The sequence below is a fragment of the Nuphar pumila genome, chromosome 2 (genome assembly GCF_984573655.1).
Source record: "Nuphar pumila chromosome 2, dmNupPumi1.hap1.1, whole genome shotgun sequence".
NCBI classification, from domain to species: Eukaryota; Viridiplantae; Streptophyta; class Magnoliopsida; order Nymphaeales; family Nymphaeaceae; genus Nuphar; species Nuphar pumila.
Window position 1 is genome coordinate 61,561,679 of NC_143250.1, and position 12,820 is coordinate 61,574,498.

Genomic DNA, 12,820 nt, shown 5'->3' on the forward strand with positions numbered 1-12,820 from the left:
TGATGCATATCGATTTCGAATTTCTGCTGATACGATAAGTATGGGCCGAGTTTTCAGCAATGTGGTACACTAGCACTGAGCTACCAATGAATGATCAATCAAGTTGACAATCATAACCCATGAATACCATATGTACAATACATCAAGTTGACAATCGTAAACCATGAATACCTTATACAACACTCAACGCCTCATTGCTTTCACATGGGATGTACTTCACCCGGTTATACGCCACGAATATCGCGTTATTTTGAAAATATCATTATTTTTATCATGACATTTTCAAGCTCTAGTGCAATAAAAGCAAATGGATTATCTTGAAAACATCACGGTTTTGTTGTGACATTAACATGATAAAATCAACTTTTGCAGAAAATTTTATATTTATATTTGTTATCCGTGCTTTTTATATATGTGAAGAAAACTAGACTTCTTAATTGAAACCGAGTCCTGAAATCCACGTGATAATACTGGATCCAGAAAGAAACAGAATAAAACAAGCGTTTTGCATGTGAAAATGCATTCAGGTCAGATTTTGATTCGGATCAACTCCAGATCCAACTTACAATGCTGATCCGAATCTGCCATGAAATCGAAAGTGATCGGATTGAACAGATCTGAATCCACATTCAGATTTTACTTGAATGATTCATATCCGAAAAAAATATGTCAAACTCGGATCGGATATCCAACCATATTCGATCTTTTTACAGCTTTACTGTCAGGGGGTAGGGTTTATGTGGGATCAGAATTTACCGGAGCTCATCCAAATAACGACAGGTCAGGTTTGGATGCACAACCCGGATTATGTCAGGTCATGAAAATGAATCCCAAACAATACTCATATAATTTAAAGAGTGTTTAAAATATAAAAATACAAATAAAATATAAAATAAATAAATAAATATACACATTAAAAAATACATAAAATACTCAGTTGAGCTTGGTTATGTATACTTGATCTCAAGATACAACAAATTTTACACGGCTCATTTTCTTCTCCAACATTACAAAGCACTAGGGCTGTCAACAGGTAGGGTCAAACTCATCAGGTTGTACCCAGACCCGCCCAAATAACAAATCACCGGATTCAGTTTGTATTCGGGTCTTGTCTAGTCACAAAAACGAAATCTTAAACCTGGGACCGTATAATCTCAAATGTTTACTTTTACTAAAAAATACATATAAAGCACTCAAGTCTGGTGAGATATCTAGCAAAAAAGATGGGTCGCGTTGTTTATCATGCAAAAATCATGATCCAAAACCGGCCTGCATATTATTCGGGTCGGGTTTCAGTCAACCCGAATATTATTCGGGTAGGTACCTTTATGACTATATCCGAAATTTCGGGTTTGGGTCGGATCGGATACCGACACAAACCGGAGCAGTTGACAGCAACATTGCGAACTATATCACTCAGGTATGAGTATTTCGTAATTTAGGCAGAAAAGGAGGGTACTTTTACAAATACAAATTACAAACCCCTCAGAATTTACTCCTCCCTCCCGCTGTACGTCCCCTCGTTTTACCTGAGAGAGAGAGAGAACCATCGATCAAACGCCCTCGCCTTAGAAACATTTTTTATTTTTAATCCTCGTCTACTTCAGATCTGCTTCACCTCCCTTCCCCTAACTCTGCAATCCGCCCTCCTTTTTTTATTTTTTTAATTATTAGTTATTTTTTCCGGCCGGGCGTTGGCGGCAGGGGGAGGGGGATCGGAGACGAGGAGGAGGAAACTGTAGCCCCGGGGCGGAGAGTGGGGGGAGGGACTGTGGAGATGGAGGAGGCGATGGAGATGGCGCAGTCGAAGGACACGAAGGAGCGGATGGCCGGGGTTGAGCGGCTCCACGGTTACCTCGAGAACTGCCGGAGGGGCATCTCCTCCGGCGAGGTCACCTCCCTCGTCGACTGCTGCCTCGATCTGCTCAGGGACAGCAACTTCAGGGTAAGCCAGGGCGCCCTCCAGTCCCTCGCCTCCGCCGCCGTCCTCGCCGGAGACCACCTCAAGCTCCACCTCAACGCCCTGGTCCCGGCCGTCGTCGAGCGCCTCGGCGACGCCAAGCAGCCCGTCCGCGAGGCCGCTCGCCGCCTCCTCCTCACGCTCATGGAGGTAGCGCCACACTCACCTCTCTCTCTTTCTCTCTGCAAGTGCTTCTCTTCGACGCGCCTAGCGGTTAGGGTTTCTTGAGGATTGGATTGTCGCCGACTTGTTCTTCTTCTTATACTTGTCGTTGCTTTTTGTTTTGATGATGGAAATCCTGACTGTACGGAAATGGAAGTAGTTTAGTTCCTAATATGCATTGCCGTCATTCATTCAATCACCAGTTTGTGGATTCATCTAGGATTTGGCAATGCAGAGCGGATTTTCATGTATGTTTTTTACTTTTTGTTTTATTTTCTCGAATCTTGGTAGGAAGAGAAATTGCTGCACTCGTAGAGAATGACTGCGCTGTGCGTGTGTGCGTGCATCTGTGAGTGTGTGTGACAATGTATTGTGGTTTCTTCTCTAGTTTTCCTTCATCCTGTTCGTTTCTGTCGTGCAATTAAGGTTTGAGAGCGAGGAATTCTTTGACGTAAATACTGAGAAAATGGAGCTGTTAGGCTATTCGATCACTAGGCGTCCTTTTCCTAGGAAGTGGTTTTGAAGTTGAGTTCGGTGCCGATAAACTCCTGTTAGTCTGACTTTGTTGCATGGAATTCTCATGAGATCTCTGGTCTCAGGTGGGTCCTTGTACCCGAGGGTTCAGCAAAATTGACCTTCTCTCTAGCGGGGCCCCTGTTACCACCTGTGTAGGTGGCAATGCTCATTCATGGGAATGTTCTGTTCATCTTATCGTTTATGTGGAATCCTGAGGATTCCCTTTTCACCCCAACCTCAACCCAACGGTGAAGATCACCGGCTTACTTTTTGAAGGAGTGAGGATTGTGGGTCTTGACAGTTTGGTTCTATATTGCTATCTCATGGTCTGTGTAAGTGATGTTTTACTGTTTCCGTTCCATGAGGTTTTCTTCTTATTGGACGTTCATTGCGTCTTCTTGTTATTTCATTATAGTGTCTATACCCAAGTGGCTTAGGTTTTGTAGGGACACGGAGGTTGTTGTTTGGGCCCAGTCGAGTTGCTGAATTCCGCAACTGTATCCTTGAAAACTAGAATCAGGCGAGTTGAGATCATGGCCCTTGGTTTGTGATTTTTTGTCTTACAGTTACAACCATTGCTATTATGACAGCAGAAGAATGACTTGTCTGGATTGATGTTTCTGTCCAAGTAATTAAATTACCATGCCAACTTGGCTCCATTGACTTTAAATTATCCCATATGCTTAAAGCATGGTATAATACTATCATTATTTGGTCAAATCATTAAAGAATTGTTTATAGCATTACATGTGCACAGAGAATTTGGTTGGTAGATTTGTGATGTTAATTGTAAAGTGCTCATGGGTCTTCTATGAACATGCTTAGAGTTGTGTATTATTAAACATTAGCTGTCACATGATCACATCAGTTTGAAGATTGGTATGTATCATATAGCTACATCTTCATAGAGATGATGGTTTAGAATTTCATGATTGTGGATCATCTTTCTGCACCCTGCATCTCTTTTTCAAAAGTTAAGTCAAGAGTTGGATACATTATTAGGTTTCTTCGCCAACGATAATTGTTGAAAGAGCTGGCAGTTACTCTTGGACACACAAGAGCTGGCGAGTACGTGAAGAGTTTGCACGTACGGTTTCTTCAGCAATTGGACTGTTTGCCTCTACTGAGCTCACCCTTCAGCGTGTCCTACTTCCTCCGGTATATTAATGTTGAGGTGTTTGATAATCTTTTTCTTTTTTCACTGGGTCAATAAAAGAAAAGGTGAGGAGAAAGACAGGAAGGGATATTTTTACTTGAATAATTTTCTATTGGTCTATAACAGGTGTTGCAACTTCTAAATGACTCAAATAATAGTGTAAGAGAAGCTGCTACATTGTGCATCGAGGTCAGTGATCTATTTTGATCTGAGCTGTCATGGTCAGTTGCTCTGTAATTGTTTGTCAATCTGGAATATCAGCTTGTCATGTTTTCCCTAGACTTGAGCTAATGCTATATGTCTTTCCTGTATGTCATCAAACGTATCTGCATATCTCTAGTCTTTAATTGCCTGTCGCAATATCTTTACATATTTCAAAACTAGAATTTCTATACATCCCTGGAAATGGCTTATGAACTTGGGGAAAGAAAGACTATATTGGAACTGATGAATAAAAAAAAAGAAGATTATGCCTTTGAATGAGGAGATGCCTCTGGCAAACTTGTCTGTTGCTAGTCTGAGGTATTGAATGTTTAGTAGTTACGGCCTGGATTTGTATTTGAAAATCTTTTCTTCTCATTGTGTTGATTTCAAATTTTCAATAACTACTCATGTTCTTTCTGTACTAAAATAGGTCAAAGAAAATGAAAAAGTGTGTATTGCTTAAAACAAAATGAAAAAAATGATGAGAAAACTAACAAGAAAAATGTAAAAGATGCTAAGCTAAAGCGTCACAAAGCCACAAAGCCACCAGTGTGCATGGACAAAGTGCAGTTGCTTATATCCAAAGATGACTTACTCTCCTAGTTAAAATTTAAGGTTGGCAGCCTAGAGTATGGAGTCTTCACATTTCATGGGCACTCATGAAATTGAATGGGGCGTATTTTCACGGAAATATTTTAGAGTTCACCTTTTTAATTATGTTGGTTTAACCAAATTACTCAGGGAAGAATCACTGTTTTCTGTCTGAAGTTGATCTCTCTTTTCTCTCTTTCTTTTTTTCTTAAACCCCAGGAGATGTATACTCAAGTTGGAGCTCAGTTTCATGATGAATTGCAGCGGCATCATCTTACCCCATCTATGGTAACACTCTAGCGGCTAAGCTTCCTTTAAATTTATTGCGATCCATGAACTTATATCTGTATTCAGATGTCAAGTGTGTTAGCTGGATTAGTAGAGATGTGCTGTCTTTAGGCTCTTAATTGCTGAGGAGTTTGGGGTGTGAAGTTTGAACCCCACCTAGGTCTTGGTGATGAGTTACTACTGGATATTTCTATCAAATAAATTTGGAAGTTATATGTTATTGGGAACTTGTTTTGTTTCTTTTGCTTACAAGATATTGCAATTTATGCTACAGGTTAAGGAGATCAATGCTAGACTTGAGAAGGTTGAACCCAAGGTTCGTCCTTCAGATGGACTTACCACCCATTTCGGTGCACTTGAAATGAAACCTACAACTGTCCCTTCATTCAACCAGAAGAAAGGCAGTCCAAAAGTGAAGAGTTCAGCACGTGAAAATTCTCTTTTTGGTGGTTAGTCATGTTATGTTTGTTCATGATGTTGTTCTGTTCCATGATTGATAGCATTTGAACTTTTTGAAATGTAATGTTGCTTCTATATTTTCCACCATTCATCATCACCTATGGCAAAGCTTTCTGGTTGTGCTTTATCATAGCACATGTCCTATCTATTGGTAGTGTTATGAAGACTTACTATAAATATTTATGGTAGACTACTTGTCGCAGTAGAGTGCTTGCGAAATAGTGAACCTTTATCTCGTCTTTTTACAATAAATATACTGAAATGCACTTCTTCTTGGCTTGAAAATGAAAAGAAAGAGTAATGAAAGTGTGTTTCGCAGTTTCCATTTGAATGGAAATTTCATATTCTAATTTTTGTGGTTGCATTATTCATGTTTAATCTGTTTGACATCGTGTGGGGGCAATTACAATTTGACATGTACGCAAGCTGAAGCTAAATTGGTGACTTTTTGTATTTATACAGGCGAAAATGATATTACAGAGAAGCCTGTTGAACCAGTTAAAGTTTTCTCTGAGAAAGAGTTGATTAGAGAATTTGAGAAGATTGGTGCTACACTTGTGCCAGAACAAGATTGGTCAGTTAGGATCGCTGCAATGCAAAGACTTGAGGGCCTTGTTTTTGGAGGTTTGCATCTTGTTTTTGCTCAGAGCCACATTTGCATGAATGCTCATGCATTTTTTTTTTGTTTTCCATCTCCTACTGTTGTTATCATTGTTACCTGTTGTTTATTGCTGCAACAACAGGAACAATTGTGAAAATTTAGAGGTATAACAAATGTAAATTTTAAGTCTTGATTTTGTTTTTCTCAAATACAGAAAAGAGACTGGATAAGGGTCATGATTTTTTGTTTCATGGCTTGTGCTTTTCTCTGTTCTATTTTTCTTAGGGGGAGAAGAGGGAGGGCGGGGAGGGTGAGGGGATGTTTTCTTGTTTAGTTAGTTTAGGCTTTTAGAATTGTTAAGGAGATAAAAAATAGAAGAGTGAGAAATTATATATTTATTTTTTTGAACAAAAAATGAGAACTGGTGAAAGGTTCAACAAACTGAATTTGTGTTTATACTTTCCATACCTTCACTATCTCTTTTACAATTGCATTGCCATTAGAGTTTTTCCTTTTATCCATTAGCTAGGCCTTTACGATTCTTTTGACCTTAAAATGCTTTCTCATCTCTTTGGCTACATCAGAAGCTATGTAACACGGACTCTTCTAACAGGGTCCACACCCGCCTCGCACCCGCACCCAGGCGGTGTGACACTTGGACAGAACTTTGTGTTAGGTGAAGTTAACCACATTGAGGTCCATTTCTAAACAAAAGTAGATTCAGTTAGCCCTAATCAAGTCCATTTTTATCTAATATTATATATAAATACATAAATGCACACACATACACGTAGTGCTAACTTAAAATTGTTAAAAATTATATATATATACCCTCCCCGCACCCAAGTTTTTTTAAAGTGCCGCATCGCCGCACCCGCACCTATGTGACAGATCAGAAGGTATCACCTCACATCTCATAGCATGATTGCTATAACAACTCCTGGAAAAAAATCTAAATGATCTCTCCTTTTGATTTCTTCTACCCCCTCCCACAAGGAGGAAAACAAAACATAATAACTCTTTCAAATCCCATGCTCTTGTAATGGAATAGCGGAAAATATAGAACCAATGCCACTAAGGGCTTACAAGATCACGATCACAATGTGCATAAGCACAAGTCTACTAAGAGACAATACAATAGCCAACAAAGGACAAACGCAAAATGATAAAAAAATATAATCTCTTTATTGATCAAAGGATTTAGTAAAAGCTTAAAGGAATAAAGGGGAAACACCCCTATTTATACACAACAAAAAAGGTGAGAGTAAGGGCCATTGGGGGCTCCCACATAGAGATGTTGGGAGCCCCCAACCTCTCTATGGTCTGATGACCATAGAGCCCCAATGGCATTGTTAATTATAAAAAGTAAAAAAAAATAAAATAAATAAAAATAAATTAATTGTTTTCTAAAATAGTTATTTATTATATATGTAAAAAAACAAAAATGCCCCTAATAAGCATTAGCTATTACAAAATTGAATATATATATATATATATATATATATATATATATATATAAAGTATATTTTAACACCCCTCCTCAAACTTATAGTGAAGTGACCAAAAGTTTGCTAAGGAGAAAAATAAATTGAGGTGCAGAAAAAGCATATATATATATAAAGTATATTTTAACACCCCTCCTCAAACTTATAGTGAAGTGACCAAAAGTTTGCTAAGGAGAAAAATAAATTGAGGTGCAGAAAAAGCTTTGGTGAAGAAATCAGTGAGTTGATATTCGGATGTAACATATGGCAACATAATAGTTCCTTTCAAGTAATCATCACGTACATAATGACAATTCATCTCTATGTGTTTTGTTCGCTCATGGAAAGTGTGGTTACTTGCAATGTAAATTGCACTCTTATTATCACAACACATCTTCGAAGGTTTTGAAATGATGACACCCATATCTCTGAGAAGACTTTTGAGCCACACAAGCTTCATTGTGGTTATAGCCATTGCACGATATTCTGCTTCAGTTGAAGATAATGATACTTTTTGCTGCTTCTTGCACCTCCACGAAATTAGAGAATCTCTTGAAAAGACACAAAAAATCGTGGTTGAAATTCTATCATTGAGATTTCCTCCCCAATCAACATCAGTATAAGCAAGCAAATCTAGGGAAGAATATAAAATAAAAAAACTCTCTTTGTTATGGTGTTTTTAATATATCTGATAATTCTTAACACAACATTCATGGGCACAGTTGTTGGAGTATGCTGAAATTGATAGACAACATTAATTGCATGAGCTATATCAGGCCTGGTGATTGACAAGTAGGTGAGTGACCCGATCAATTGACGATAAGGTGTAGGATCTTAAAGAAGAGTTCTATCTTCAAGTCTTAACTTAGCATTTATCACTTCAGGTGTTTCTACTTTTTTGTCATATGATATGCGCACATATATCAGCAACATGCTTCATTTGAAACAAAATGTATCCTATGAGAGAATAAGCAACTTTAATGCCTAAGAAATATCTCAAAAATAACTCTCTGCTTGTCACTTCCAGTGATTATCATATAATTTACATAAAGTAGAGGTATGACCACTTTAGAACATGTACTTTTAACAAAAGGAGCACTGTCAGTATAGCAGGAGTGAAAACCCAAAAGAGACATAACATTGCTAAATCTATCATACCAGACTTTTGGAGCCTGTTTAAGACCATACAATGTTTAAGTTTGAGAATTTTTTCATTTTCAATACTAAATCCTTGCAGAGGATCCATATAAACCTCCTTGTTTAATTCTCCATTAAAAAAACATTTTTGATATAAAGTTGGTATATGGGCCATTTTTTAATGGATGCAACTGCTATAAGGGTCTTAATAATGGTCATCCTAGCTATAGGTGCAAATGTTTTCTCATAATCAATTCGATATTCCTGGGATATCCTTTGTCGACTAACCTAGCTTTATATTTTTCTGGGGTCCCATCACTCTTGGTTTTAACCTTAAACATCCATCTATATCCTATAACTTTCTTTCTTAAGGGTAATGAGGTTATTTCTCAAGTTTTTGCCTTTTTTAGCACATCTAATTCTACATTCATTGCTTCAACCCAATGGGAAAGATTTTTAGCTTCATTATAGTGTGACTGTTCAAAGTAAGAATATAAGGCTATCAAACAACCTCTATAATTTGGTATCAAAGTATCATATGATACAAACCTACTAGGAGAAATAGAAACACGATTGGATCTTCTAAGTGAGATTTCTATTATAGAGGAATCATGTGTAAATTTTCTTTCTAAGGCACTTTGTGGGTTTCTTTGCTCACGCCTGGTATATACTTGTATTGGTTTATAAATAATATTATCACTATTTATTTCAACATTTTCAACACTAGAATGCCCATCATTATCACCATTATCACTCAAGGAATTATCATTCGAAGAAAGATCAAATAGGTTGATTCTTTTTGTGGCAGGAAATCAAATAAGAAGTTATAATTTTTTTTTCTTTAGTTATCTGAAGTACATTTTCATTTTCTAAAAAAGTCACATTCTTAGAAACATAAAGTTTGTTATTCTTGAAGTCAAAACATCTAAAGCCTTTTTTTTTATTTTCTCCATAACCCATGAAGGCACATTCAATGGCGTTTGGACATAATTTATCTCTTATGCAAAATGACAAAAACATTTGCAACAAAAAATTCTTAAATGTTTATAATTTAGAGTTCTTTCAAATAGTTTTTTATATGGAAAAACATTTTGAAGGGACGAAGAAGACATTCTATTTATCAAGTAAGTTGATGTTAGAACGACCTCAACTCAAAAAACTCTTTGGAACATTTTTAGAGATAATTTAATCCCTTGCAGTTTCCATAATATGTCTATGTTTTCTTTTGGCTAGTCCATTTTGTTGAGGAGTTCTTGGACAACATTTTTTATGATAAATTTTGTTTTATTTTAAATAATTTTGAAATTCATTTGATAGGTATTCACCACCCGAGTCTAATCTAAAGATGAAAACATTGCTTTGAAATTGATTTTTAATAATCATATGAATTTTTTTAAAGTAAGAAAATACTTCGGATTTGAGATTAATGAAGTGAATCCATACATAGTGAAATCATCAATAAATGTAACATAATATGAGTATCCTCCTTTTGATACGACTGGAGAAGGCTCCCAAACATTCGAATGTGTTAATTCAAAAGGTCTTTTAGAGATAAATGTTATATTTGGAAATGAAATAGCTTTCATTTTTTAAAAAATACAATCCTTACAAATTAAATCTTTCTCATTAAAAAAGTTTTTCCCAAAAGGGAAAAGATACATCTTTGAATAGCTAAGAAGTTCAAGTCTTTTAGTACAAAGTTTCAATGTCTTTTTGTTGAACATAATTACAAAATGATTTCGAGGGGAGATTTAAAGAGTCTATGAAGTAGTGATCTCCTCTCCTATGGCCTTGCCCAATCCGCTTCTCGGATCGAAGATCTTGCACGAAGCAACCCTTAGATGAGAAGGAGATTTCACATCTATGATCGGCTATTTGAGAAACTGAAAAAAAATAATTAATTTAATTAATTTAATTAATTTAATTAATTTAATTTTGGAACTAACTCTAATTTTTGAAACACAATTTTGAGAAGAATCTAAAGTTTCAATACTTTTAATTTACATGGATGTTCTCTCGACGGTGGAAACATAGAAATTTTTAGAATTAGTACATAAATCGGATAGACAATTTTCATGTGGAGTCGTATTAAAAGAAGCTTCCGAGTCAAGGATCCAAGAACACATATAAGGGAGATGATGATGCTATCACGACCCTCGAAGTTGATGGAGATTTTTGTAGTTGTTGGAGTGCCTCCAATAGTTGAGTAAGTGAAAAAGTGTCTTTTCATTTTCTAATAGTTTCTTCTATCTTTGGTGTGGTTTCCTTAATGGAAGCTACCTTGTTTTTTGAGGTCTCATTGATTTTGGGACAATTAGGCCTTATATGTCGCGGTTCATGACAATAGTGGCAAATAACTTTCATATATCCACCATTATAGTTATTTTGCCTCTCATAGTGTGGAGGCTTATAAGATTTCACATGATTACTGAGTTTAGAGACGACTAACACTTTATCTCCTCCTTTAACCATAACAAGACGAGTTTCGTTTTGGCAAACCTCAACAACTACATCTTTCAAGGGAAGAGGTTTAGTTCTATAAAGAATAGAAGATCTAAGTTGATCAAACTCGGACAAAAAATATTTTTTTTCCATTTGTTCTCTTCTTAGCTTCACATCTTCCCTAGCAACCCATCTGGGTTCATGAAGAGTCAATTCATCCCGTGGTGGACCTAGAGAACTAAAATAATCACAAACACTCATTTCACCTTGTTTATGTGAGGAAACACTAATGAAAAGGGGCAATGTCACTAAGTGACTAAGAAATGCACAAGCATACAAGCAAGAGGCCACTAACGGGCAAAAATACAATAGGCCACAAAGTGGCAAGTGACAAACACAACAATACGAGAGAGAGCTCTAGAAAAATAAATAATCTCTTATTAAGAAAGCTTAAACAAGATTATCCAATGACTCTATGGTGGGCCCCATTTTAAAAGGAAAACGAAAAAAAGTAAAAAATAATACAAGAAAAATAATAAAGAGACAAAAGACATATCCCTAATGGATATGCGTATTTACAAGTGAAAAGACCAATTTACCCCTAGTGGGTATTACTATATATATATATATATAAACATCCATATAATTTAACACCTCCCCTCAAATACACGGTGAGATCACCAAGAGTTTGCTTAGGAGAAAGTAGAAATGAGGCGATGGTAAGGCTTTGGTGAAGTCCGCTAGCTGATACTCTGAAGTAACATAAGGTAGTTGAATGGTGCTTCGTAAAAATTCATCTCGAACATAGTGACAGTCCATCTCTATATGCTTTGTTCGTTCTTGGAAGGTGTGGTTGCTAGCAATGTAAATAACACTCTTATTGTCGCAACACAACTTCGAAGGAGTAGAGATAATGACTCTCATATCTTTGAGCAGACTTCTCAACTAGACAAGTTCAGTGGTAGTAGTGGTGATCGCCCTATACTCAACCTTACTACCCCAATCAGAGTCAATATAAGCAATTAAATTGGGAGATGAAGAAGAAGATAAGAATAGTCTTTTGGTTATAGTCTCCTTTAAATATTTGATAATTCTCATGACGGTAGCCATGTGAATAATAGTAGGAGCATTTTGAAATTGGCTTGCACTGTGAACAACATGAGCAATATCTGGCTTGGTAATAGACAAATATGTTAGTGATCCAATCAGTTGACGATAAGGAGTGGGATCTTCTAAAGGAGTTCTATCATTGGCTCTCATCTTAGCATTGATTACTTCTAGAGTCTTCACTTTCTTTCTGTCAGTTAATCCAGACTTAGCAATAATGTTTGATGCAAGCTTCATCTGAGACAAAACATATCCTCGAGGAGAATATACAACTTCGATTCCTAAAAAATACCTTAAGAATATTTTTAACAAGCTCAATGCCCTTTTTATCATTCTCAGTGATAATCATGTCAACAACATATAATAATAAGATAGTTATATGATCACCTGCAGACTTAACAAATAGAGCAGTATCAGAATAACAAGAGGTAAAACCATTATCAAGAACAACTTTATTAAAAAGATCATACCAAGCTTTTGGAGTTTGTTTGAGACTACAAAGAGCTTTAATGAGTTTATTTTTTTTCAATCTCAAGACCCGATGGAGGATCCATAGACTTTTTCATAAATATTTTCATTTAAAAATGCATTTTTAACATCCAATTGATAGATAGGTCATTGTTTAATAGATGCTAAAGCTATTAAGGTTCTTACAATGGTCATCCTAGCAACTGGGGCAAAGGTTTCTTTATAATATATTCCATATTCTTGTG

The 12,820-nt window shown here is 36.4% G+C and overlaps 1 protein-coding gene across 1 annotated transcript in view; it reads left to right on the plus strand.

Moving 5' to 3' along the window:
- Positions 1 to 1,570: 1,570 nt before the first annotated feature.
- LOC149845542 (CLIP-associated protein-like) overlaps positions 1,571 to 12,820 on the plus strand; it is a 57,052-nt gene continuing 45,802 nt past the window's right edge. Inside the window, exons 1-6 of the mRNA XM_089995814.1 lie at positions 1,571 to 2,110; positions 3,641 to 3,796; positions 3,921 to 3,983; positions 4,809 to 4,877; positions 5,152 to 5,326; positions 5,799 to 5,960. Of these exons, the coding sequence (XP_089851940.1) occupies positions 1,778 to 2,110; positions 3,641 to 3,796; positions 3,921 to 3,983; positions 4,809 to 4,877; positions 5,152 to 5,326; positions 5,799 to 5,960 (958 nt within the window). The 5' untranslated portion in view covers positions 1,571 to 1,777. The remainder of the gene's footprint in view (positions 2,111 to 3,640; positions 3,797 to 3,920; positions 3,984 to 4,808; positions 4,878 to 5,151; positions 5,327 to 5,798; positions 5,961 to 12,820) is intronic.